The sequence below is a fragment of the Phallusia mammillata genome, chromosome 3 (genome assembly GCF_965637545.1).
Source record: "Phallusia mammillata chromosome 3, kaPhaMamm4.hap1.1, whole genome shotgun sequence".
Classification (NCBI taxonomy): domain Eukaryota; kingdom Metazoa; phylum Chordata; class Ascidiacea; order Phlebobranchia; family Ascidiidae; genus Phallusia; species Phallusia mammillata.
In genome coordinates, this window is record NC_137254.1 from 18,120,867 (window position 1) to 18,148,605 (window position 27,739).

Consider the following 27,739-nt stretch of genomic DNA (forward strand, 5'->3'; position numbering starts at 1 on the left):
AAGTTTGGGCAAACCACTTGATACGGTATGACGGGTTTATGCACATTGGACTTTTTTTACAATCGCATTTATTTGCCAAACTGAAATTTTACCAAAAGTACCAGTTTTCCATGCGATAAAATACAAATACTTTATTCTTTATGTGAAAGATTCGACAAAACCAAACTGTGATTTTCCGGGTAAGTTGTATCATGGAAAAAGATCTCAAGAATCATTTTGCCATTGCCATTTTAGTGTAAGTCACTTAAGCAATGTCAAAATATCGCACTGTTCGGCGTTTTAGTGTAACTCTTACTATACTGAACAGAACTATTCGTCAGTATGTCTCAATGCAAATTGAATACCCAACAAAATCTTTCCATAGAAAATAACAGAAAACAATCGTAAATAATAAAACATAAAAAAAACTTGGCCTGATTGCATATTTAACAGTTGCTTTGCTCTATCTGGCGATAACTTGCCGCAGCTGATGGCAGTTAGCTAAACCTACATGTTCCTGTCGTAGATATTTTATGCTCAAACGTGTTATCAGACATATCTTGCGTGAATTTAAACAGTCCTTATGAGCGGATTTTAGTTAAGAAAATTTAAAGAAGGGAAGGCTTACATAGTTTTGTCTCAGCGAATTTGAAAAGCACTTACATGATTTGACCTACATTCCTTTATTGTTCCATACACATCACAATCTTCAAAACTTTTCGTTCCTTGACACGTCATACATTTCAAAGCTGTTTTGACAAATAACAAGACGATTGAACTAATTCTTGTTCATCTACTTCAATAGAAATTTCATTGTCTTACCCTGAGGTTCACCAAAAAACAAACAAATTTGCACAGCAGTAAACGCTGCGTAAAATCTCATCGTTGCAGCAAGCAAATAAATAGCTGACAAGGATAACGCTTAATTTGCAAAACCCCCCAGGGCACAAAACTGAATGTGTGTTAAACATGCCTTTTCAAGAATTTGTACGTGTAATTTATCATCATTAAGTTGTAATTGTAAAATGCAGGTATGGTATAAGACGTGGTTTTGAACGTTTTTGAGGTAGGAAACTGGTAGCAGTAATTTCAAAAACTAGTTTAAATTTCAAATTAAAATTTATTTACAAACATTTAAAACCATATTTGCTGCAATTTAAATACATTAACACAATTTTCGTAAATGCGATACTCATCATGTGTTTTTTCGTAATGCGATGCTCATCATGTAACATTAGGTTACTGGAAAAGTGTTGGCTCGTGTTTTATAAGCTATACTTAGTATTCACTCGAAATTGATGTGGAAAATATAACCCAATGTAAACAGCGACTTAAAGATAAACCTATGTTGTAGATGTGTAAAACCAATTTCATACGGATGCCGGCGCCCACGAATTTCGCTTCGTTTGTGCGAAACCGTCACAACTACTACTTGCGAACGAATATATACGTAACACAAGTATGTTTCACCCATTTACCTACGTTCTTTTGCAGTGTCACACATCGTTATTGCGAAAATTTAAATTTTTTTTTTCTTGCTGTGAGTCTTGGTTTTTTGCTTGTGACAATTAGGCTGTTAAGTTGTTATTAGCTTACACCTTGTTTGCGGATTTACCTTTTCTGCAAGCTTGACTATTGTAACTTGCAACTAATACAAAATTCTAATAACGGTACTACGACACTATGTCGAACGATGCAAAAAATGTCTTTCAAAAAACAATTTTTTTCATTTGCAACTTTAAAGATAAGATCATGCAAAACCATAAACAACGAAATCTATGACACTTTTAAACTTAGTGATTGTTTTCAAAGTAATTAGCAACCCATCATCTTCCAGTAAACTATCCACACAACTCAACTCCTAACGAAAAAAACGTTTATTTAAAGAGCATTCTGTGTGTATGCTATTTAACTGTAATATACAGGGTAATGTTGATAAAAGAAACACAATAAATAAAACTGATATATGTTATTGGAAATAGAAAATGTACAGATAAACTACGTTTCTATATGATAAGAATTAATGTTGTGAGCAGTATCTGACAAGTAGCATTCTTATTGACGATCGTTGTTTTGTCAAATATAATGCTAAATGTGAAAACAGGTTACAAAGAGCAAAATCACTCGGTGCAAAACGATGGAATATAGGAAAAGTTTAAGTATGCCTGTCGAGCAATGTGGCAAATGATCAGCCTAAAAGCATTTGCGATGTACAATGCTGGGTCCAGAATCGTTATACTCTTCTTTTGTGACCCACATCGATTGAAACGAGGAGATAGTTGCTAGGATCGAACCACCAAGCCATACAGAGTGTTTCCGCTTAGGATGAGCAGCGACCTTAATCTTCATATTGCCTGGAGCATGGGCAGACATCTCTTTTTCCAAACGTTCAGCAAAGCCTGGATATTTGTCAAACAAAGTTATTTGAATAAAATTGTCACAAATGTCCATTTTACATTTTTTGGGTATCGTGTTTTAAAACAACTAGTTTGTGTCAAGTGAATGATATACAAACCTGGGAACATTGTGCTACCCCCGGCAAGCACAGTGTTGGCGAACAAATCTCTGCGTAAATCAGCCTCGGACTTTTCGATGGAGACGCAACCAATTTTATGGTTACCTTGACAATCCATATCGGCCAAACCTGGATGAAACAGAGCTTCTGGACATTGAAATCGTTCGCTCCCCATATGAACCACCTAAAAAGGTATTTGATATGGATGTGACAACGGGTGGTCTTTTTTTGAGTTATATTTTATGTTTTAAAATAAGAAAAAACAATTATGCTGTACTCTATATCGTTTGTTTTTGATCTGAGTTCCTTAAAAGGGCGTTTTACTAGTTAATGCAAGTCAACGAGTAGTTTTTATCTAAGCATACATAATATTTTTAAAATGGTATAAATAATTTATACCGTAATTTTGATTTATACCGTAATTTGATGTCAGTACTTCGTTACTATCACAACACCCTGTTGTGAAGAGAATAACTCAAATTCTGAAGATTTAACCCAAGTGTGGACGCAGTTAGATTTTTATAGAGATGGTTTTGTTCATCTTGTACCTGTTGCTGCAAAACTGGCTATTTTTTGTTTACAATTACCTGACCGTCTGGAAGCTCGTAGAGTTTCTCGCCAAAACTACTGGCGGAAGCTGTTTGCATTTCTTGTTGAAAGTCCAGAGCAACGTAGGACAATGTTTCTTTCATATGTCTCACGAATTCACGCATAGCTGTTCACAGTACAGTAATATCACAGTTATAACACTGTGAAACGTTTATTTTTCAATCCTTAAGAGAGAGTAATATGCCGTTAAAAAATACGGAAAAACAATTAAAAATGCGTATACTGTCTTAGTCACAAATCACTAATTTTTTCTTCCACACAGCGTTTACATTTAATCTTAACAATCTAAGTGAGGCTTTCGATATATTTAAACAAAACAAGGAAAATAAGGTGTCGGTCTCTTGGTACCCTGAAGGTTTTCATTTTTTAATTTACGCGCGCCATTCTGCTATTCACTTATTTAGCTCATAGTAGCTGGGATAAATGTTTTTATACCGGGCTGCGGAAATGAATACCCTGTCTTCATGAGAAGTTTTACGAGATGATCAGTCAAGTCGCGACCAGCGAAATTTATCCGGTTGATGGTGTGAGGCATGGCGTATCCATCCAAAATAGGAACAGCATGCGACACCCCCTCACCACTGTCCACAACTAAGCCTATAAAATGTTAACATGTTTGTTTCGTATACTTTTAAACTGTCCCCAAAACACCGCTCCAGACACATACCTGTGGTTCGTCCTGAGGCGTAAAGAACAAGAACAGGCTGCAAACCAATGTACGTTTTAGATGTTCCAAATGTCTCGAACATAACTTGAGCCATTTTCTCTCGGTTTACCTGCAAAGCAGAACGATTTTTAGTTAAAAAACAGTGCTTGCTTTCTGTAAATTTAAATAAGCAGTATCTTTTAAAAAACGGAGTCAGTTTAGGCCAGTGGTTCCCAAACTGTGGGCCATGGCCCAGTTCTGGTCCACAAAGACATTTTTAGTGGGCCACAGAGCCATTTGAACAGATTCTACTGTTTTGTTATACAGTAGATATTAGAATTAGACGCTTTGTTTTGAAAAACATATTATTTGCAAAGCCATAATTATTTAGCAAGAAATGTCATTGTCTCCTAACAATGGGTTTTAGCTGGTGGGTGGGAGATAGCAGTTCAAAGTGGGTGAGTAGTCAGGTATTTGAGTAGAGGGATTGAAAAGTAGCCATTTCTTGAACTAGCTAACTTTTCAGAAATATTTAGTGAAATTTACTAAATAATAGCCGCAAATGTGGCTAAATTTCCGCATATATCTCATTAAAAACAAATTACTTGAAACCATTTCGCCTGTTTTTGACTTAATTTTTCATTTTTGTGCCCAAATTTACAGCACGTGGTGGGCCACGAATCGCTATTAAAATAGACAGTTGGGCCACAGACCAAAAAAGTTTGGGAACCCATGGTCTAGGCAAAAACAGTCAAATATATTTTCAAAAACTTACTCTTTTTGTGAAGTCCACCAAGATGTTTGAATTTGCAACCTTAATATTTTCCGATTGTGTCAATTTTGTAGTGAGTTCAGTGTGGGCTTAAAAAATTGATACACCAGACAAGATATTTACCACAGGTTAGTTTGCATTCTTTTTGTAAAATATGTTTAGGTGGTTTGTTTACAAAGCGAAAGCATTAACTTCCGAATATAACGGGGCCTCAGTGAGGAAAATTGGATATTGCTGGGGGTCAACACGCAGTTCACTATAGAACACATGGCTCCATATTTTCTCCATGTCTTCCCAGTTGGTAATGTGACCGTGCTCAATTGGATGATTAATAAGGAGCCTTCCACGTATTTTCTGAGCTTCATCGCCGATGTACCCCTCCGTTCGTGCCTGCCTGAAGTCCTGGTAAAACAGTTTATTTTGCAAAACGAGACTGAATTTGAAATAGGTGTCACACAAAATCAAAAACACAACATACATTTTGTCTTGGGCTTCCTACAATAGATGGAAACGCAGTCTTTGGTGCATCATCACCTGCAAATCCAGCTTTACATATACCTGAGCCATTGTCAATAATGATCGACATTTCTAGGTATTGGTCAACTTTTAGGCAAAATGAACAAAAAAATATGCATGTTTTTTGGAATAATCACGTTAGAAGAATTTTGTTGCTGTTATACAAAGTATTTCTTGGCCATAAGCGAGCGACATTATACCTAAACTGACTGCGAAAGTCGCCTGCTTTTTACCCTCTCTGAAAACTCTTCTTAACAATGACGATTTTCACCCACGAAATCATCTTTAATAGTTTTAGATTTGTGGAGAAAATATTTAACATTTTCCGTTTTGAAAGCTAACAAGTCATTAAACTAACTGATTAATATTGCTTTTAAGTATGCCACAAATATAGCGGTACAGAACTTGAAGTACAAAACTCCTTTTTAATCCCTGCAATTTCAGTACTTGTGTCCATTCTGAACAGATAGTTGTCCCGTTTTTCGAAAATACATCTGTATTTGTAACGGATACGCTCTTTCAAAATACAAATTATCTGTTTCCTGTGAACTTTCTAACTTCAGCAAAAATGTGCACGATTGTTTGCAGCGCAAACAAATAAGGGCGTTGCGCTACTATATATGGTCACAAAGTTTTTTAAACCATCAGTTATTCGCGACAGGTCGAACATATGATATATTTAGGTTGTTTCCGCCCTCTGGACAGCAGAGTGCAGCATCAAACAAACCTATTATTGACTTACGAAAACACGTATAAATTAGATTATATCGTTTTACCATGCTATTATGCTGCTAGCCCGCCTGTGACAAGGACGGAAGAATTCTCATAATTATAACTCTTTGTCGCCATCATAAGTCTTGACTCAAAGGGTCATGACACAGTGAAAAGATTCATTGCTGATCCAAATTATAAATGCGTGTTTATCTTACTTGAACAATGGTCGAAATGGCTGTGCTTGTGATTCGACTTTTGGTGGGTTAACCACCAAGCCTGTATAGCTTATTAATTTGGTTAGATGTTTCTCGTCCTTGTCATGCAGTGTGAGAGTACTTGGATAACCGTCAAGATACGTTTAATTCTTCCAGGCTGGCGTATTATGTCATATATGATCTATTATTTATTTTTACCATTCAATCAAAACAACATTCAAGTATATTTGAGTTGTTTTTTGCTAAGTTCGCTTTATCATGCCGAACTCGTGCACTAAAAATAACAAAGAAAACATTAGGCTTCGCTATTACTTCCGTTAGCTTGCGTGTTCGGTTGGCTAATACAGAAAGTTGTATTTGTTGCCATTGCACAGCTTACATTATGGTCGTTTTTGTGTTAATAAGATTGCAAAATCTTTTTTGCGATGTGATGCGTATGTATTGAACAATTTAAAGTTAACTTTATATGACTATCTCATTTCAAATCTAAACTTAGATAAGATGAACATATTCATACTGGGATAAGTCGTGAAGCGTCGATGCAGCGACCACGGCATACATATCGATAGGTCTATTAAAGGCGTGTACCGAATCAACTGGTCTCCCAAGCATTTCCATATGGCAAGGCTCAGGCTAGAAAAATCTAGCCTGTGTTGGGATTCGAACTTTCGACAGAGTCGAATCACAAGCACCATTGCCTGTCTTGTAGGCTGCACATGTCAGCTTCGTAGTAGGGGATCCTGTGCCAGGACTGATCCGAGTATGAATATGTTCATCATAGCTGATACGGTCGAAGTGGTGATCCTTACTACGAAGCGTATATGCAGCGTTTACTAAATAATGCCATTTGTTTTAATAAGCGTACCAATGAATAGTTTGTTATAGATTATAATCATATAGTTATATGATATGCTCCTGCTAAGTTGTTTGGATGGTAACGAACCCAAATACTGAAAAGATTTTTTGCAGTTTACTTATGGTAATAAAATATGTGTTCTTTATTCATTTACTTAGTTGTGCGGCAAACATAGGAAGGTACAACTATATGCAACTCCTGCGAAATGCAGTAGGAAATTTTAACTACACTAAATCCCTTGCAGCATGATCGTTTGTATATTTACGGTTACCAATTTACCTACGTGCCGCAAAACCACCCACTGACAGACTATGTTTCGAGTATTTGAAGAAAAAATCCCTTCTTTCGGAAACTTTTCATTTCACGAGCGATTTCGAGCGATTGCATCCAGGCGGTTCAAGTTCTCCTTTTGGGTCGCATATTGGAAACAACAGACAAGTCTACATCAAAATGACGGAACCAGTAAGTGATAAAACTTGTATACTAATTAGATTTGATTTGAATTAACGCACTTTACGTTCGTAGACTTTGTCAAGGTTACAACGACTGTATAAAATCAGATCCCATTCTATAGCGGGTAGCAATCAACGATTAAGGAATCTAGTTGTAAAATAGTTTATATCCGACACTTATAGCGGCATGATTCCGAAATTATCACACAACATTTTACAAATTTACAAACGGTTTCAAATCACCTTCAACTCAACAATTAGGTCGAGTTTCAAAGGCGCATTATAAATATTCTTGTCACTCAAGGAAATTAAATGTTTAACGAAGCGTTGTCAGCAAGTTATCACGTTAGGAATGGGGCCCAGCCGCCCAAATGTCTCGCTCTGGTGCAGGCCCCTACGACCGGGCGCCTGCAGCCCATGGGCGGCACCACAGCCTATTGGAGTCTAAGAGTATATTTTTGCTTTTAAGGTAACAACCATTATCATGATTGCATGTTAGATCTATGTTTTTTATACAAATTGGTGTCTATCTGGATTCTAGATATTATTACTGTTTCAAAGGGGGTCAGATAATGTTTGGAATCCAGAAATTTTTAGAGAAAAAAAGTTCTCACATTTTTGTCGTCTGATCTAAACAGTTTCCGTCATTAATTTGTTCACGAAAGTAGAAAAAGCTTTAAAGCCAACCAAATAAAATTCACTGTCGAAATATAAAATCTACCAAAACGTTTTAAAATTGTGCATGACTAATTACAATGAAAGTTTTTGCAGGAAAACTCTCGATATTGCTCCGTGGTTTTATTCTTCACCACCACAATGAGTTTTTCCCCCGTAGGCTACCACTTTGTTGTGCTCGGCCCAATGGTTCCCGCTTTGCAACAAGTTTATAACGATACATACCTGGTAAGTATATGAGTTTTTTTTTTTCAGAAACAAACAATCCTGCTTACAATTACGTTGTGTATATGGTAACATATCTATAATCACTTGTACTCTATCTAAATCACCAATGTACATATGTTCCTTTGAAAAATGGCTATTTACATTTGTGTTTTTCTAACATACGATTCCATTTAATGCCTGTCATATGTCTATAATGCGGGTTTATTAGCACACCCTTTACATAAGTGCATGGAATTGTAACAATCTATTTGTTAAGAGTGCATCAGGCAAAGAAAGTTTTAGTGCTTCCATTACTGGCCATTTAGAAAAGACGTTTTCATAGCATTCGTTACTCTTACAAAGCACGTTGACAAATATTTATAATAGAATGTGCAATTTCTGGTAGGCATCGTGCAAATGTCGTGCAAGCGAAATCGTTGACTGCATTGCAGTTGTCAAAAAAACTCATTTGTGGTTTTGCACGTCACAAGTGTAGAATGTCAGAGACTGCGTTGCACGCTCCGCTGCGTTTTCTCCACTTTTGTTTGCACAAACAAGTCGGTAATTTGGATTTGGCACTTCCTCACTGTTTTTCCAAATAAGTACAAACATGATACCAGCAGGACTTACGAGAAAAAAAAGTCTTCCTCTCATTTGCTAAACGAAGTGCTAAAATCTACTTTGTAGTATCCCTGTCACCAATATTCTCAAACGTAACAACACTTGAAACTAACGACAAAAGATAAATGGATATCCTGATTATACCTGCGTGATGCTATCATTGACCATTGATTTAAAAAACTATGATTTTGCTTGCAGAGTCGAAACGGCGTTCCATTGCCAAACGAGACATGGCTTTTACTTCTCACACTCACGATAACCTTTCTTGTGGTTGGTGCGTTTATCGGCGGGACAAGTAACAGGTTCCTGCTTTTGATCCTTTCACGAAAACACCTACTCCAAGTAGCCCATTTTCTCAACATTATTGGTGTTGCAATTATATGTTTGGTTGGCGGTCTAACCGGATCTTTTGAGGCCATTATTGTTGGAAGGCTGGTTGTTGGGGTACCTATTGGAATTTGGTATAGTACGAACATTACTTTTTGTTTTGTGTTTTACCCGTGCAATGACTGCGTGAGTCTTTTAAATTTCAGTGCGCATGTTTATAAATACTATTTAAAAACAATTTTAAAGGTTTTTTGGAACCCGTATGTCTGTAAGTCCGCGTTTCACTTTTGGCTTGTCTGTGTGTTGGATGTTTGACATTTAATGACTTATAGGTTTGATTCCAATGGTGACAGCTGAAGTTAGTGCCAGAAACAAAGATTCATTTTGGCAAACAATAACCGTGGTTTCAGCTGTTTTCGCCTTAACAGCAGCGGTCTGTGTTGCTCACCCAAAGGTAAACTCAATTAAAGTGACATAGACAAGCTTACAAAAGTCCGTTTCTTGAAAGTTAATTAGAAATAAATACCAAGAAACAACATATATGAACACCAAGCTAGCCCTAATTAAACATAACAGGTAAACACTTGTATTTACTATACTGTATTGCAAATTTGACAAATTGTTGACCTTAACCTATCAGTTACAATTTATCACAACACGCAACGCCTATTGAAGGCGTCATACCGAATCAGCCGGTAACCAAGCATTCCCATATGGCAGGGTGTATAGGGTAGAAAAATCTCGGGTCGTTCCGAGACACGCGTTTTCTTTTTTTATTTGAAGCGAATTTAGGACTTTTTAAATTCAGAATAAAACATAATGCATAAACCTGTACATGAAACCCATTAGAAGGAACAGTCCTCTTATCTTTTATTATTTTCAGGGTTTAGGAAATGCTCACTTATGGCCTATAGTGATTTCCATTGCTGCTTTGCCTTCTGTTATTTACCTCATAACAAGTATCTGGTTTCCTGAAACTCCGTTCTATCTGATTAGAGAGGGAAAATTCGAGAAAACCACAAAAGTGCTTCAAAAACTTCGGAGGAGCGATGAGGTGTGAAATGGTTTTGTAGGTTTTGTAATTTTAACCGAGAATGGAAAATCAGTTTCAAGCAACAAAATCAGTCAATGAATATACGCAGAGAATTCCATAATTCACCCAATGGCATCTTCGGTTCCGTATTCAAATTAAGTCATTGACTGATTCGATTAGTTGGAAACGGTTTCTACTCTTATATTTGCACAAAACAGTAATTGTCAACGAGCATGCTCTCTGTGTTGGAAGGTCGTATACTGTTCAGTTTACCTCTTTTAGATTTAAAAATCTTACTTTGCACTCCTCACATCACCCATGGTAGTCGTAACACTCACAGCATCACAAATTTTCTGATAATCACAACACCAACTTTACACATACATTTGGAGCATTTTACGTAAGTTATAACAAAATAACCAATGAACCTAAATAGATTTACACAATCTCACTTCAGCACCAGGAGGTTTATGTTATCACAATCTTAAACTTGGACACGTAATAACAAGACTGGGCACTCACTCACCACGATTTTGCCGTTATGTTTGTTTTATTTGAATGTGTTCCTGCATTCACTTAATTTTTTTTTCAAACCACGCAGGTCAGAAAAAAGAATAATTGTTGTTTTTGTTTTGGCAGGCTACAATAAAAGCTGAAATCAGCTCTATGAAAAGTGAAATACAGACGGCTGAAAAGGTTCTTGGTCTGAAAGAAATCCTCAAAAAAGGGCAATACAGGTAATATCATATAAACGTAAAACTGTTTGGTTATTTTTGTGACGCATCTCTGCATGAAAGCACTGTAATACACTTAACGTGGATTTTACCTACAGTTTGCATCCTGTTGGTTTTTTTGCGCTTAAACATTTTTCAACAAAATTCTGTTTCTGTGATTAAACTTTGGTGTTACAAATTTGATGTACGCCTTCCATTTTCGATGTTATGATCAGATCTAAACGATATTTTGTATGCGTTGATTAGCTGTATTTTAGAGTCGACCTATGAACACCGTTTTAGTTAACCTTAAACCGTTTGTCATCTATAGCTTGTATCCCGTACATAGGTCGACAGCGCAAAAATATTTTTTTAACGATCGTGCCCTGCGTTCGCTTATGATGTGTTTTCAATGTTGTGATCAGATCTAAACGATATTTTGCAAGCGTTTACTGAATGTATTTTTTTAATTTCAGGAGAGTGTTCGTTGCAGTCCTAGTACTGTTCGGTGGTTTCATGCTGACAGGAGCCAATCAGTTTTTCTTTTACACTGATGTTGTATTTCTTCAAGCGGGTATTAGTAGTGATTCCGTTACTTTTGCTACAATTGGAATTTTTGCTTTGCAATTGGCCATTTGCATTCCAGCGGTAAATACCTGAAGATGAGATGTTCATTATTATTTGTTTTTGTTGTTAGAGTGTAACAACAGTTCCATTCAAATTTGGCAATAATATTAAAGATTTTTAAACAGAAAATTTTAAAGAAAAACAGTAATTTACTCGTTGCATTTTTATTGTTTTTTAAACAAATGCATTTCGCTTTTATAAGCATCATCAGTGTCTGTAAAACAAAAATATTCAGTATCGTAATAAAACCAGTATAAAAAAGCAAAGTGGAAACAGTAAATAAATCGCTACATTAGCTTTTTAAACAAACGTCTTTATTTCGATTTTACCATTATGTCACTACTAAATATTGTTTTTTTCAAACGTTGTGTATTGTTTTTTTGTAGTTTCTTTACTATAGAAATGTAGTTCCAAATTAAATTGGAGAAAATTAATTAGAGTTAAACTTGTTGTATTTTATATTTTGCAAATATTTTGCTTTTTAAGACCAAGATAATTGAGAGATACGGAGGATATAAAGTTCACATCGGTTCAACCATAGCAATAATTTTTGCGTTGATCGTATTGACAATTAGTCAAGTGACAAACCCACATGCACCAACCGTTATGCCAATAATCGCCGTCATATCTGTCGCTGTGTTTCTAATTGCGTAAGTACATATAGTGGTATTGTTATAAAAGCGTTTCAATACTAAAGGGACTGCAACTGTACACCATTCTAGACTCAAAAACTGTGTTTTTTGCTTGGTGATTGTCAAAGATCTTTTTGGTGGTACCAAGAAAATCAAGTTATAGATTTTAAATCATAGTACGCCAGTGAAGGCGTTGTACCGCATCAAGCCGGTCTCCCAAGCTCCACTAGGCCAGCCACAGTCTAGTAGACAAATCTAGCCTGTCGTGGGTTCGAACGCCAGCAATTGGCAAACGTAGTATGATTTGTACATGAGTGTGCTGTGATCGCTGTCTGGACTGCATGAACGCTTCAGGGTTGACTCCACATCCCAGTACCTGTGCATGTTTACCTTACTTTTATTTTAGTTGTAAAATATGAACACGATACCTCTTTTCTGGCAAATGTTTGTTTTAGTGGCGTGTTAACATTTTGTTCTGTTTGCCTTCATGTGGGTATTAATTTTCAAATCGTCAAGCAAAACAGGAAATAAGCAAAAATGGCTAAGCGACCCAAACAACACCACAACAAACATATTGTAAAACAAGGGCAGCCTATGACGTTTGATCTAAAAATTATTGTTTCTAAGTGGCTATCCCTGTCATATACGGTAAAATCTATAGTCGTTTCCAAAAAGAGCTTGTACAAATGTTGTGCAGATTTGGTGCTTTTATGAACCCAGCTGTACTGGTTGTTCTGTCTGCGATCACAACTGAACCGATACGCCCCACTGCATTTGCTTTTGGTTCAATGGTGTTGTGGTTGACGTCATGGATCGTCGGGTTTGTTCCGCCTTACCTTCAGGTAAATTAAAGACCATTTTTTGCCTTTATATCATTCTTACATCATTAATGAAATCTTCTTGCAAGTGAAAACTTCGTTTAAAGTGAGTGTTTTATCAGAAGACTTTTAAACTTGATTCCGATAAAAAGTTTGTTAAACATTTTACAATACTATTATCTATTAATCACTAACTCTATGCTGTACACAGGAAAATCTAGGTCCTTACGCTTTTTCAATCTGGATTGGCACCACGATCCTGTACCTTATTTTTACTCTGACATCCCTCCCTGAAATCAACGGAAAAACATCTGAAGAAATTCAGGATTTTTTTAAGCAATCGTGAGTTTAGAAAGACGGTTCTCCTCCTCTACATAGGGCACCGTTCTCTATCAAATCACTAAAAAACTAGTGTTTGAGCGCCACCGTTTTTTTTTTTTTTTTAGCGCCCCGTATGGTCGCACACCTGTGTTTCAATTTCGTGGTCCCGCTTTTTTCATTGAATCGTTTTTTTTTTTTTTTTTATTGAGCTGCCTTTCATTGTATAATTGCGTACGTAAATGGGAGAACATAATCAATTGAAAAACTACATAATATTGGACTTTTCAATTCATCATAACACACATGCATATACACCCTAGATGCTTATACATCGTATCATACACCGTATTACAACCATAGTCATAAATAACCACTATTTTATTTTTGGTAAATTGTGAACTAAACTTGTTATTTCCCAAAACGCAAATTAGTCTGCTAGTCACGACAAGAAAATTTTAGTCACGACAAGAAAATTTTATTACAACTTTTTACATGCTTGCATATATCGCTGTAAATTTGTACTTAATTTGTTCTTGTAACAATAAATATTCGGGTACTGTTACCGGTTGCATTAAAATTGGTGTTTGTAGTTGTATAGCAATTTTACGTGCTTGTCGGTTGTTGTACTGGTAAGAAAGTCTATATAGCCGTGATGGGTTTAAGGTGAGGTGTAGATGGTGTTGTTTTTTACAGGTAGTTTTGTACTGTAAAAAATGAAGCAGCAAATATCAGTTAAGAAATAAAAGATAATTGTCTACGCACAAAATTTAATGACCAAAGCAAAGACGTTTAAATCATCTAGTATTCAAGAAAATTGGTATTTGCTTGATTTGTCAGTTAATAAAATCGATGGCTAATTTTGTGTGTGGCTGATATGTGCACTGTTTTAGTATTTGTGGATAATGCCAACTGTGATTATTCGAATGAAACATGAGCATATTTATGGGTGAACAAAAGTGTGTTAGTTAGTGGACAATGTTATGACAATTTCGTTCTTAAATGTTGTAAATCCAGAAGAGCTCTTTAAACTTGATACTATGCCTGGCAGCAATAGCTTATTAATTGTCATACATTTTTTATTTTACTTTGAAACACAATTAAGCAACAAAACGAACGCATAAAGCCTTCTTATCCCGGTGCGCCCCGTCGCACCACTTAGCGGTCGCTCTATTTAAGGCAAATATGCTCTAAATTATTGTTGAGTTGAGTTTACTTCGCTTAGTGAAAGAACACATAGCGACATATTTGCACTGAACAATCACCAATCCGGAACTAGCTTTGCAACGTTAAAGAGGTTATCGGGGGCAAGAAAGTGGATGGCACAATTGGTGGCTCTTGATTAAACGCGCTGCATTATTATAAAGCTTGTTACAGAATGTTTGTACATGTTTGCATTTTATCGCAGCTTGGTAATACTGCTATATTTTAATATTTTGCCGACACAATTCAGTCGTACACTTATTTTTGGAGCTAAAAGTACAAAATATTCCTTTGAATAGCTGGATGGCAGAACATGATAAAATTTCCGCTGACATAAAACTGATGACCTGAAACTAAAAAAGCACAGGAATTTAATACGCGTTTAACATATGTTTGGAGAATTTGCGTAATAGTTGGAAATTGTAACTTATAAGTATACTGTCAACAGGTTTTTACTACTTTAGTTTGCGATTTAACTTGCATACGAGTTTAGTGCTGTTTTTTTAGATACTGATGATGCTTAGGCTATTACGTAAAATATATATATCTGAACATAAAAAACGGTGGACGACTTCAGACTTTTTTTAGTCTGAGCTTCTATAAAAATTATAACTCTACAAATTAAACACCTGCGAAGCACAGAGGCAAACCACGACTAGCAAGTGACAACAAGCGACGCGACAAAAAAAAAACACAGAATTGGGACACGTAAAACAGCTGATAAGCCATGAAAAAACACACATAAAGGCACATAATCAACCCTAGGACGAAGAAAAAAAATAATGAGCGTAGAAACAAACAATGAGCAATTACCTCACACAAGGTGGGGTCGTTTTTAAATGTTACTTTCGGCCTTGATTTTGTTTAGCCATTTATCCTGATAAATATTCAAAAGATTGACTTGAGGAATTTGTACAAAAACGTCATAACAACACATGCAGATTTGCGATTTGCGCTTTAGTATCGCATTATAGTTATCCGCATAGTGGCGCACTAGCGCAACTCGATCGTTGTTTGCCGAGCAGTCGAACGTTTTCCATAGGCAGGAACTTGGCCGAATGACCTGGCGCGCAAAAATAACTTGGTCTTGGTTTGACCAACATATTGCTTGCCACATTATTGCAAGTGTCCACATAAAGGCCGTATTTGCGGCATGTTCAATTTTTTTCGTTTTTTGGTAATAATTAAGCTGTTGCTGAGTATGACTTAAAAACATGCATCCGTTGGTAGTATCTGGAGTGTTAAGAACCAATTTGATATAAAAAGTAAAATTATTGTTTAGAATCATTGTCGCCCAGCAACCAACGTAACTTTTATCGCTTAACTATTGTCACGCTAAACACAACAAAATAGTTAAATACGACTTTAGTAGGGGTTTTGCTTTTAAATGTTAGGTGAAAAGACTGTTTTCGGATCAAAATTGTGTGTTTAGCGCTGACATCCACCTCTGAGATGGCAAATTTTACTCATGCATCTTAATGCAATTTAATTGGCATTTAAAGCAAAAAATAGAGTGTATCAATGGTTCTTAAAAGCCTCGCTCAAAACCACGGCTGATTAGTTAGAGCTGCATACCGCATGAATCCTTTTTGACTAGGAAATTAAATTTATTTGTTTGGTCAGCTAGTCCTGTGGTGCATTACTGATATGATACACGCCTTACACAGCAAAGATGCTGTAAAAGCAAAAAGCTGTTGAGCCTAATATTGTGGGTTTTTAGCGTACCTTTAGCTTGTATGAATGTTGATTGATTGTCGTTTAATACCAAACAATTTTAATTCCATATACAATGATACCATGTGATATATTTTTCCATATAGATATATGATACCATGTGTCTGTTTTAATTTTCAAATCACATTTTTGTGGTTTTCTTGAGCACAATTGAAGATCTTGTTTCAAAATACCCAGGGAAATTTGTTTTTACCTTTGCACAGGGTTGATTTTAACTTGACTAATACTGTTTGGTAAAAATAAGTTTTTGTTCAGGGCACAAAGCAAATTGTTTGACGAAATTTAGCACGTGTATGTTTCATGGATGCCGTTTCATTGACATAACAGCTTTATTTTCACATTTTTTACACCTTACCACAGATTATTTCACAACAGCTAGCACCACATGTGACATCCTCTTTGCTACAATAGCAGACCTCCGATGAATCACGGGGATTCGTTCCCCAGCGCGCAGCTTTTCCGCGCACACATCATTTCTTTGTACGGGGCCCTATTGTGACCAATCTACGATTATACTGCCATTTAATACATGCATCACATAAAACTTGTTACAAGAGCTCATTATGATTGTTGTTGGCTTCTTGTCTTGCACTAAAGCAAAGGTCAATCTCACTAAAAGCTGGTATATTTGGCAACATATAAGTTGTTTTCACCCAAACAGTTTGAAGTTTTAATTTGAACTACTTACAATTTAGATTCGTAGCTTAGCATTTAAAATGCACATAGCAACTACGAATGGTATAACTAACCAGAGTTTTATGTATGTTTTACATTTTATGAAGGAAGCAATTAATCTTTGATCTAATATTATGGCAAAAGCTCTAATTTATAGTGAAAAGTGTTTTTTTTACAGCAATAGACAAACATAGTTCATGTTTTAAACAAAAAACAAGCATACTTTAGGATTGCCAGTATTACACTCCTGGTTAACTTAATGTTATTAATTGTCGAGGGTTTTCATTGTTCACGGCACAAACTAGTTTACATTGGCACAAACTGTTACAACACATAGCAACACCGTTACAATACGCAGGTAGTAATGTCTGGTGATTGACGAGGACTGGTCGTCGATAGCGCAGCGATTTCCGTACATACGTCGCTTCTTGGTACAGGATCCTATGCTGATGTGCACTGGCTCGTGTTACCAGTTACTGATTGACATAAAAATAGTAGTTGATTGTTTTCATTGGGACAATCGTATAAATGTACAAAAGAAACTCGCAATTTTTACGAAAACATTTTTTTTCCTACGAACCCGGTTCACTTGTAGGCTTATCTTAATTTTGTTTGTTGTATAAAAGCTTGATTGGTGTAGATAGTGATCTTATAGCTTCTGTGAAGTATCGATAAGTTGCGATCGTTCAGTCGCTAGTGGTAGAATAGTATAGCAAATTAGTCTGAACATAATCCATGCTAGTGTGTATTTAAAAAATGGCTGCTGGTAAAATGAATCACATACATTAATATTATTTTGTTGGAGAGCTACCCGATGTTTTTCAAAGAAACATAACTCGTGTTTAGATTCTGAATTGAAATCCAAATTATTACGAATTAGGCTACGTTTTTCAAATGGATGCTCTATTTTGGTGTCATAACGTAAGAAATGCCGTTCTTTAAACGCAGCGATTTTCCGGTTGTGACTCTTTCACTGGGAAGTTTACCACTTCATGCCTTCAAACTCAACTTAGCTCGAAACAAATAGAAGTATCACGCATCAGGCAACTAAATAACCAAAAGAAATGCACAAAGCGCTGATCTGATTTAGCTGTGAGTTGCACAGCTAGTGATGATCATAAAGATAACGGATTGGTTAAAGTCGCAAAAAACGACTGGTTAGTTTTGCGCAAAAGAAATGAAAAATAACTGACAGCAAATTAAAATAGCCTGAATACTTATTTTTTCTGTCACATGGTAATGATGCAGATTTTTTTAAATGTTAGGTGTGAACTCATTTCTCAAACTCTAACACACAATGTTTGCTAAAAGGCCCTATCAACTGCAATCAGTTAGTCTGAATCTTATTTATCAAACACAGCTTGTAAATACGAAACATTTAAATTTCGAAAAAATGAGCGAACATTTACACCAATATGTTAATTTAATCTTAAAAGCATTTCCTTGCATATGTCGGGAATAATCCAATTGTAGTTTGTTGTGACACAGAAAGAAATGTTAACATGGCTTGCAAACATTACAATCAAATTTGTATAAATTGTTTGGTCCTGGTGACACATGTCAAACGAATAAATTCAACATTATGCAGCAATTACATTTGACAATAAAATAGGTAGTAAATTGTGCAGTGTTTTTGCCTACTATAGCAAGTGTGAATATTATTGACTCTTTTGGTAGTCCACTGCTCTTTTGGTAGTCGACTGCATACTCCTTCCAGTAGGTGTACGGTGCTTTGTGTAGCACCGTTATGAGCCGCGATTTCCGCTTTTAATCATATCCAGTACGTTACGAGAATTGTTTACATCTGCCGGCCGTAAGTAGGACGCAGTGTATCGGATGCATATCAAGTAACCCGAGCATATACGCATAACGTTTTAACAGTAAGGTAGCATTTCAGAGTCGGTATTACTAACAATGCTGAGACGTTTTTTTGCGCTTCACTGGACTGAACGAATCTGATAACGTTTAAAATATGAACAAGGAACAAAGTAATAGTTTGTGTAGAGTTGGAGCCGAAATGGTTAGAAGTATATTGCAGCTTTTGCCATTTTTTCTGTGATAAAATTCTTATCTAATATTTACAGGTGTAGTGGCAACTTAATTATTGTCCACTTACACAAAAATGGCAAATCGGCTAATGAAAGTTGCTTTTTTTCTCTGCTCGCTAAGTTTAATTCATGGAGGTAAGTAAATTTTATTGATCAAACACATTAAATTGCATCCAATTATTGAACTATTTTGATTCATTTGAATTAAATTCATCTATTACAACTACATAAATCGTATTGTTCCCAGCTCAGTTTTAAAGGTGTTCGCTTAAACCAGTGGTTCTCAAACTGGTGTCCGCGGTCCTTAGGGTTCCGTAAGGTAAATTTGGGGGGACCGCGAAGCGGTTCAAGTAGTTCTATAATTCTTAGTTTGTGCCACTAAATAAGTTTATCAAAGTAGAATTGAGAATCGACTGTCTCCATTACTAAACAATAGCTAGCCTTTATTGCATGACAACTATCAAAATGCGGTTCTTCGCGCACAATCGTAATGCTTTTTGTCTTGTCTGTCACAATCTGTCTTTGGATGATTATTTTGCGCAAGTTTGCATAACTAGCTAAAATCCTGCAATCAACTTTCGTTTTTGTGAAATACACATTCCGGCTTAAGGACCGCGAGCCCTTGAAATAATGGCAAAGGGACCATTTTGAAAAAAAATAAGAAAGTTTGAGAACCACTGGCTTAAACAGAACTGATTTGCCTTCAAACTGCATATCATATTAGTATGTTAAATGTTACGTAATTAATGTTCGTTGTACATCCGAAAAACATTGCCCCTTAACGAAAAGTTTGGTACACCCCATTTTCTTGTTTATGTAGTTATCTTACGCTTTTCTCTTGGTTCTGCTGTAAAAACGGGCTGTCAGTAAACAATATAAACTTGTACAAAAATATTAAAAGGGTAAAAACGTTAAACGTCAAAATTGCGCAGACACAACATACGCAACACAACCCACACACCACACCAACTGCAAGCTTCGTGGGGCCACTTCTCTCACAGTTCGCTAAAAATAGTTGCTTACAGTTTTTTTTTTGTTCTAATGGCAATAATATTTTCAGTTGCAAGTGTCCAGTGTGGTGGGAACACTGTAACATTTCCTTTATTTTCGGACAAAATTCGCATTGCATGTGATTCTTACACACTTCGTTTTACTCAAAGTGAGGGAGCTCAAAGATTGGTTGCCCTTATCAATGTTGGTCAGTTAGCTGCAAACAATTTTTGTGAGGTAAAATTTCTTATTTGCCTTGAAACCAGTGCTTTAAACCGGAACGGTACGTTCTACTGAAACGAAATAAATAAGTTTGGCACAAGCCTGGGACGAAATTCCGAAAATTACTCCGAAAACGGAATTTGTTATTTATTGCTGTATATCGTTCTTGACATTAAATGCTTCAAATTTTACGTCCTTGTCCTATAATAATTTACCAAACGCTCAAATCGGTTCATGATCTGTTTAATTAAATGTGTAACTTTTATGACAGGTAATACCCGCCCACAATAATTGTATGCTTGTATAATGAACTCGAAGCCATGTTTTTGCAAACAATTTCGATTTGAGTTAAAAAACGAAAAAAGTCCTAATCAGGCTTTGAATCATTTTTTTCACTAATTTTTAACGTGGAGTACCTGATCATTCTCTTATTGTAATTATCTTACCCCAGATCTACGAAGGTTCCGACGAGTCAGGTACATTGGCTGGTACGCTGATGGGAGGACAAGTGGCTTTTCCGGTTGTCATTGACGGCCCATCTACTTTTGTTAGTTGCGTTACAAACCTAACAACGGAGGAAACTCGCTTAACTATATACAAAGGTAAGTCTAGTTTAGTGTTTCCATATGTGAGTGGACCAAATTTCGAACGCTTTTAATCAATACCTTTCAAGCCAAACTGGCGTCATGTTGCATTTCACACAATATGAAAATCCGCACAGACAACAGTAAACAAAAACATCTTTGTTGTTCAGAATAAGGAAGAAAACAAGCAGTTGTTTTGTGTATTGTGGTGCTTTGTCCCGTTGCTTGAAACATGCCGGCAAGGCAATTTCCGCCACTCTGACATCTTGTAGTTTACTAGATACCGAATTCCAGACAATAAGAGTGTTTTTAAAATTATTTCCGGACACAGATTTTACGCCCGAATTCCGGACATGTCCGGGTAACCCTAGTCTAATTCAATATAATTTGCAAGGAAGCCAAATGCGTAAACTTGAGATGCAATTATTCTCGATTAGGGACAACCGGTAGGGACTAAGTGTTTGATGAATGATTAGCATATTTAAATGGACTTCACAGCTTTAGAAACCGTAGTTACATAATATAAAGTGATTTTTTTCCAAATTTTTCTAGATTTTGTACACGGGTCCATGAGTAGATTTAATTTACTGGTTGAAATGGAAAATGTATCTGCATTTTGTGCTTTTCAGCTGCTGTGTGTGAGGATGATGCCACTGGACCCGAGTACAATTTAATGTCGCCAAACTTTCCTTCAAACTACCCTGATCGGAGCGGCTGTGTTTGGAGGTTTGAAATGGAATCCATAACATCATTGGTGTTCCGATTCTTGACATTTCACACTGAAAATAGATATGACATTCTTTACGTAAGTCTCTCATCATTTTTCAAAATTCAAAATATTGAGGCCAATGTAGGTATAATGCTCAAAACATACAGTTGTTAAAATAACAAAACATTTTGGACTCTGATCCAACGCTGCGGATACTTCAATGCTATTAAAACTGCTTGGTATTTGGGACATTTTTTATTTCGAAATCAGTTGTTTACTACAGTTTCAAGACGAAGAGAATAATGTGGAAACTTACACTGGCAATCTTGGAGCATTCGAGATACAAGTTAATACCACTTCCCTAACTGTTATATTTGTCAGCGACGGTGGTACTGAGGAAACGGGATTTAATGCAACAGTCGATTTTATTGGTGACCTGAATTTGTTAGTGCAAACACCTTAAAGTTAAATTTAATCTAGTGACTGCAAACGTGTAACAAATTTCTCAAAAAGAACCCGTTATAACTAATATGGCAAACACCTGTTTTTATAACGACTTACAGTAGTCGATAGCATAATGCATTTTTATATGCGACAAACTAAAAAAACCACGCACTAAACATAGGTATCTTTTCTATGCTGAATTTTAGACATTTATGTTTTTAAGTCATACAAAACCTTTTTTAAACTTTATCTACAAAAGAACTAGTGATTTTTACATTGGTCTTTCCTTTATTGCTCAATCGTGGACAAATGTTTTAGGCATACAGACAATATGCGATATGAAGGGTGTAAATCTCGACGAGATGCTAACAACTATTCCAGACAAATGTGACTACTTTATTCGGCGTTTCCAAACAAGTCAGGGTTCAACAAGAATGGTTGCTCACTTACAAAGTGGAGGGTAGGCTATTACTGTAAATCAACCTCCACTCGCCTAAATTCATTTGTATTTCGCGGGGACTAAACCAAATTCGAATTGGTTTCAGTACAATTGACCTTAAGACTCAAATTGAACCACGTAAAACCAATTCAAAGAGTAGAATTTATTAATTGCCTGAATGTATCTTTTGCATCTAAATTTTAGGCGGCAAACAGTGTGACCTTAGTGGATCATATGACAAAACGCGCGGTAGCTAAAACGGTATTATAAAGCATTATGTGACGGGAGCTTGTAAGTAACAAGTGAGGTGGGCGCATTGCGTGTAAACACGACTGATAGGAAATGTTAGTTGGACCTGTCGAGGGGGATTAAATTAAGAATTTGAATTACTATGTTGTTGTAACCCAGATTTACGAAGGCACCGACGAATCAGGAGTGTTTGCTGGTACTTTGGGAGGAGGAGGTTTACCATTTCCTGTTGTGATTGACAGTGCATCTGCTTATGTTGCTTGTGTAACAAACCTCACAACAGGCGACGTTGTAATAAACATACATCCAGGTAAGTGCACTTCAAAAGTAATCAGTGTTCAAATCTGAAACAGAAGTTGTTTAAAATATATTAGAGATCTTACATTCTTTAGTCTATAGATTTTAAAATTAATCTTCTGTACGTAATATTGTGCACTTTAGCTTCACAATGCGGAGAAAATACATCTGGCCTAGTCTATAATTTAAAGTCGCCAGATTTTCCAAGTCAGTACCCCTCTTGGACTGGATGTGTTTGGACTTTTGAACCGCTGGATAGTCTAAGTTTTTGGCAGTTCCAATTCTCTACCTTTGACATTGAGGACGGCAATGACTTTGTCTACGTACGTTAGTGAAATCGTTATTTTGAGAATTAGTACTGTTAGAAATCAGCTTCTCTAAAAAATAATAATTTTTTATCATGCTTCGAACCAATATAAATTGACCACCCTTTTTTAGTTGATGGAAGACGATGAAAGTGTGACAAGGCGTACTGGAAATCTTGGGACATTTGTGTATAATGCTACTCTTCGTAGCTTGATGTTTCTCAGCAACTTTGAGAATCAGCAAATAGGTTTTAATGCGACAGTACGAAAAGGTGATTTGACTGTGTTTTCAAACTACAACCTAAAAAACAGACACAATTAGGATGTAGGTTATTTGCCCCCCAAAAAAATTTTTGAGATCCAGTCTCGTCACTTGTCACACAGTTGTAGTCGAAAGTAGTGATGCACCGAACCCGCCTCATTAAGGTTTGGGCCCAAACCAAAGTACCATATTATCGTCAAAGAAATACAATATAGGAACACCCTGTGAAAACCAATGTCTACTTAACGACAAATGGTGGTTACGTTAATTTGTCGGACCGAGTTTTTAAAGCAGAAAAACATTAAAATGGGCTTCACAAGTCAAACCTAATCGCTTTTAAGTCCACTAAGGATAAGTACAATATACAAGTAATAAAAACATAGCTAACATAAAGTGGTAACTCCGATTAAATATTGAAAGTTTATATTTTAGAAATGCTGAAGTCAGTTGTCTGCACAACTGAAAACATGACTATCAGGTGAGTTTGTAATTGTTCTATTTTCGATCAAAACCAAGTAATAAGTTACTAATTTTATTCACACACATAATATGTCATGGAACAAAAATGTTAGAAAAAAAATGAATATTGTTTTCTAAAATGAATTGATGTACAAACATAAATTGGATATAGTGATAAAAATGATAATAGTATTTAGTTTTTTGTATTGTTTGTTGCACAGTAGTAAGCAATGGACGAAGCACATTAAATTACGAACTCACTGTAGTCGGCAGCCAATTATCAACTGATATAGTATAAGCATTGTTAAGTTGATCTAACTTACATGTACTTAACCAGCCAATCTTTCTAGAGTAACAGCTGAAGAACAAATCACATTAGATTACGAACTCGGTGACACTCTTTACATCGCATTGGACAGAGAAACTCCGCTTGCAGATCTCCATGACAACTGCAAGGTCACGGGGTCAGACCCGGTTTTTGTGTTTGATATTGACCAATGCGAAGGCAATTATAAGGTAACATTTAACAGCTTCCTCAGTAAAAATAAAACATTTTGCAGACTTAAATTAGTTAAACTTGCCACATTTGAGATTTTCTGGGGGTTAAGATAAAAGCTGGGCAACCTTTTAACATGCGCAGGACAAAAAAGGAATTTAACTACTATATAGTCGAGGGGAATATGTACAATATCAAGTAAACTACAGTACTTGCTTACTTAAACGTTAAACTTAAACAGGTTTGCTGATGATACTAACAAGCATGGCCCAACTACATAGCAAACTTCAAAACAGTTATAAGGCACACACAAACACACATATAAAATATGATTTTTTGATGCGGTCGCGGGCCGTTTAGAAGTCACTCGCGGAATGGATGCAGCCCGCCGACCGTAGGTTGCCCACCCTAGAGATAAAGTTTATTCATGTTTAGCGCAAATTTTTTTTTAAGAATGAAAATAGTGTGGTGTCTGTGTCTTTCCTGGTCTGGAGATTTCTTGCCTTATCACCTTCCTTCATCCAGCGCGAAGTTCAAAATAAGATTAATGTGACTTGTCTGTTTGACGCCGACGTACTACTCACTTCATCCAATATTCAACCACAAATCGAGTAAGTAGACATCGCTGGTCACGCATCCATTCACTCACGACCTTCCACTGCAGAGTTGTAAGTCGGGCCGAGTTTGGGCTTGAGTTTCTTAAAAAACGACGGGCATGATTCGGGCCTGACTTTACATTCTGTGTCAGTTTTTTTAGACAAATTTATCCAGCTGAGTAGCCAGTTGCCCAAAGTAATGGCATTTATTTCTGGTACAAATCTATTAAAAGACAGTAGTGTTTTGAAACGCCTTTTAAATTATTTTTAATTAGTTTGTTTTTAACATTTTTTAACTTAGATCCAACCAAATTTCGACACACAATACAGCAGCTCTTGACGTGGCTCTAAACCTCTTCAACAACGAATATTTTAACGAGAGCTTGTCAGGGGAAGTCACTGTGCCCAACTACGTATTTGCAGAAATTAAACTTGTGGAGATTTCAGCAAACAACGACGACTTTATTGTCCAGGTACGTTGAAAAACCAACAATGTAACAAATGCAGTTGAGGCGAGCGTCGCTGTTTATTTTGGGATGTCCAAAATAGAATGACTAAACACAGCGCGACACACGTGAAAAAAAAATGCTAGAAAAAGGCGCAATTAAAACGCTTTGTTAATCGCGTGTCGGTAGGGTCGCTACACAATAATAATTTAATTAAAATATGATACATTTTTTGTACATGATGGAAGTTGTTTGATATGTTTTAAAGCGTAATTTTTCTTTGAAGTAAACAGAAAAATTTTGTAAAAAAATATTATAAATTTGTCATTGTACTTGCTTTTGAAACCTATAGATTATAGTGTTTGAGCTGGATTCAAAACAAAACTGATTTTCTTCTATATGTTATTTAGTTGACTAAACATTATTTTGTTCAATTTGCGATTTTATTTTATGCACAGCTGGAAAACTGTTGGGCGACACGTGTTGAAAACTCCAGTGGTTTGCCAAGTTACCCGATTGTACAAAGCGAGTAAGCTATACTTGCGTTCGATACGGATTTTTGCATTTTTTGCATGTTTGATAAGTGAAATTGCTCAAGATAAAAGTTTTCTCAAAAATGTTATGTATATCAGAACTTGAAATAAAAACAGAAAACACGGGAAGGACAGGAAAATAAAGTAACACAGGAAGGGGTGGCTGAAAGAAAACTGATAGTGATTGAAGAGTGGAAAAAATTAAAAAGCACAATACGAATTTATTTCTTGAATGATTCTTTTTGATGCATTTAACTTTGTATAAAACAATGCAAATTTTGTTAGCTGCGTTGCTCCTGTCAGCGGAAGCGAGGCTGCCAATGCAAAAATGTTGATGCGAAATTACCAATCCAACTTTGCAACATTCAAACTAATGAGCTTTGCGTGGACCGACGTTTCTGACGTAGAGCAATTTATCTACATCCATTGCGACGTGGCAATTTGTCAAAACTCAACTGGACAATGCGCTAGACAGGTAAGTACATGAAACACGTTTTAATGACACATTCGAAGTTGCGTATACTTGTAAAAATAAAATGAAAAAATACTTGACATGCCTGTTTTGGGTTTTTGATATATCAACCTCACAACTTTCATTAGGCCACTTTAATTGTAGTTATTTACAGACATGTGCAGACAAAAGACGACGATCCGTTGACAACAATGGACACAACCAACAGCTGTCGGCAGGACCAGTGCACATCCTACAGACCACCAAGCGATTGGTTATACAAAGTAGTCTACAAGGTAACGGAATAAGCAAGACGAACGATATTACACGAACTAGTTTTATTAAAACAAGGTACTGCTGGTACCATGCAGATTTGATACGAATCCCAATCGCTAGTGAATCGCAAAGTTACTTTTTGCCTCCCATGAAATGTAGTCTACCAAATGTATTGATCATTTTTTAGTTTAGTTTATTGTGTCGCAATGTTATAACATGCTTGGCATTGTAACCACAAGTAAAACCTGAAGACTTAAACTAAACTAACCTAGTAAACTGGTTTGACCTTTGCCGCTCAATCAATCCTATAAAAGGCCTTACGTAGCCTCCTGAATTAGGTAACAATAAGTGTTTCGTTTAAATCTTTTAAATCTAACTTGAATGAGGATTTTACAGAAAGCGGCAGAGATGAAATAAAGCGAGCAGCATACAACACCTTCCATTTTATGGTGTTTGTTCTTTTAGGTGTTGTGATAATCGGAGCTGGCTACCTCGTATGGTACAAAATTGTCCCAAACTCCAAAATCTAATCAGTTTAGAGATGATGTTACAGAAACACCGAGCTTCATATTGCGTGTATCTATTAAAATTGTTTTAACCACAAACTGTTGCTTGTGACATTATCTAAAGAGCACATTCTTACATTTTTTGTTTATTGTAAACAGTGCTGAGTGATATATAAAGTAGTACATTATAACTTGAAATGCCACATTAACAGTTACTAAAAAAATAAAAGCTTATTTAAACTTATGTTGTGTAATGTGTTTTTGGAAAATATTAAAGGAGCTTAGGTGTAGACCAGCCATCACGGCATACTCATCGATAAATCAGAGTACGCCAGGCCCATTGAAGGCGTACCGAATCAAGCTGGTCTCTTAGCTGATATAGTCGAACTGGCGATCCCCTAGAACGGTGCTTGTGATTCGATATTCGGCGAGTTCGCCACTGAGCCTGTGTAGCTCATTTGGTATAGCGCGAGCCCTGGAAAGACTCCTGTCGTGGGTCCAAGTCTCACTTGCCATATGGAACTATTTAGGAGACTGGCGTGATTCGTCACAACGCCTTCAATAGACCTG

At 36.2% G+C, this 27,739-nt stretch overlaps 4 protein-coding genes across 4 annotated transcripts; 3 read left to right on the forward strand and 1 right to left on the reverse strand.

Annotated features, from left to right (window-relative positions):
* Positions 1 to 2,005: 2,005 nt before the first annotated feature.
* LOC145217581 (actin, cytoplasmic-like) lies at positions 2,006 to 5,121 on the reverse strand. The gene is made up of 7 exons (XM_080084854.1): positions 5,000 to 5,121; positions 4,714 to 4,923; positions 3,771 to 3,879; positions 3,539 to 3,700; positions 3,082 to 3,209; positions 2,495 to 2,678; positions 2,006 to 2,378 (listed from the first exon to the last, which is right to left on the reverse strand). The coding sequence occupies exons 1-7, from the start codon at positions 5,105 to 5,107 to the stop codon at positions 2,173 to 2,175; spliced, it is 1,107 nt and encodes a 368-aa protein (XP_079940980.1). The 5' UTR covers positions 5,108 to 5,121; the 3' UTR covers positions 2,006 to 2,172.
* A 1,984-nt stretch (positions 5,122 to 7,105) lies between these two features.
* LOC145219771 (solute carrier family 2, facilitated glucose transporter member 5-like) lies at positions 7,106 to 13,452 on the forward strand. The gene is made up of 10 exons (XM_080087082.1): positions 7,106 to 7,284; positions 8,046 to 8,177; positions 8,976 to 9,243; positions 9,437 to 9,558; positions 9,988 to 10,158; positions 10,777 to 10,874; positions 11,327 to 11,498; positions 11,964 to 12,127; positions 12,807 to 12,951; positions 13,139 to 13,452. The coding sequence occupies exons 1-10, from the start codon at positions 7,273 to 7,275 to the stop codon at positions 13,271 to 13,273; spliced, it is 1,419 nt and encodes a 472-aa protein (XP_079943208.1). The 5' UTR covers positions 7,106 to 7,272; the 3' UTR covers positions 13,274 to 13,452.
* Positions 13,453 to 18,797: 5,345 nt separating this feature from the next.
* LOC145217575 (neuropilin-1-like) lies at positions 18,798 to 22,239 on the forward strand. The gene is made up of 5 exons (XM_080084848.1): positions 18,798 to 19,040; positions 19,966 to 20,132; positions 20,569 to 20,719; positions 21,331 to 21,506; positions 21,694 to 22,239. The coding sequence occupies exons 1-5, from the start codon at positions 18,980 to 18,982 to the stop codon at positions 21,871 to 21,873; spliced, it is 735 nt and encodes a 244-aa protein (XP_079940974.1). The 5' UTR covers positions 18,798 to 18,979; the 3' UTR covers positions 21,874 to 22,239.
* Positions 22,193 to 27,413, forward strand: LOC145219772 (uromodulin-like 1). The gene is made up of 12 exons (XM_080087083.1): positions 22,193 to 22,291; positions 22,702 to 22,852; positions 22,984 to 23,162; positions 23,278 to 23,416; positions 23,839 to 23,884; positions 24,216 to 24,381; positions 24,815 to 24,972; positions 25,259 to 25,430; positions 25,862 to 25,932; positions 26,222 to 26,411; positions 26,563 to 26,683; positions 27,129 to 27,413. The coding sequence occupies exons 1-12, from the start codon at positions 22,193 to 22,195 to the stop codon at positions 27,191 to 27,193; spliced, it is 1,557 nt and encodes a 518-aa protein (XP_079943209.1). The 3' UTR covers positions 27,194 to 27,413.
* Positions 27,414 to 27,739: the final 326 nt, after the last annotated feature.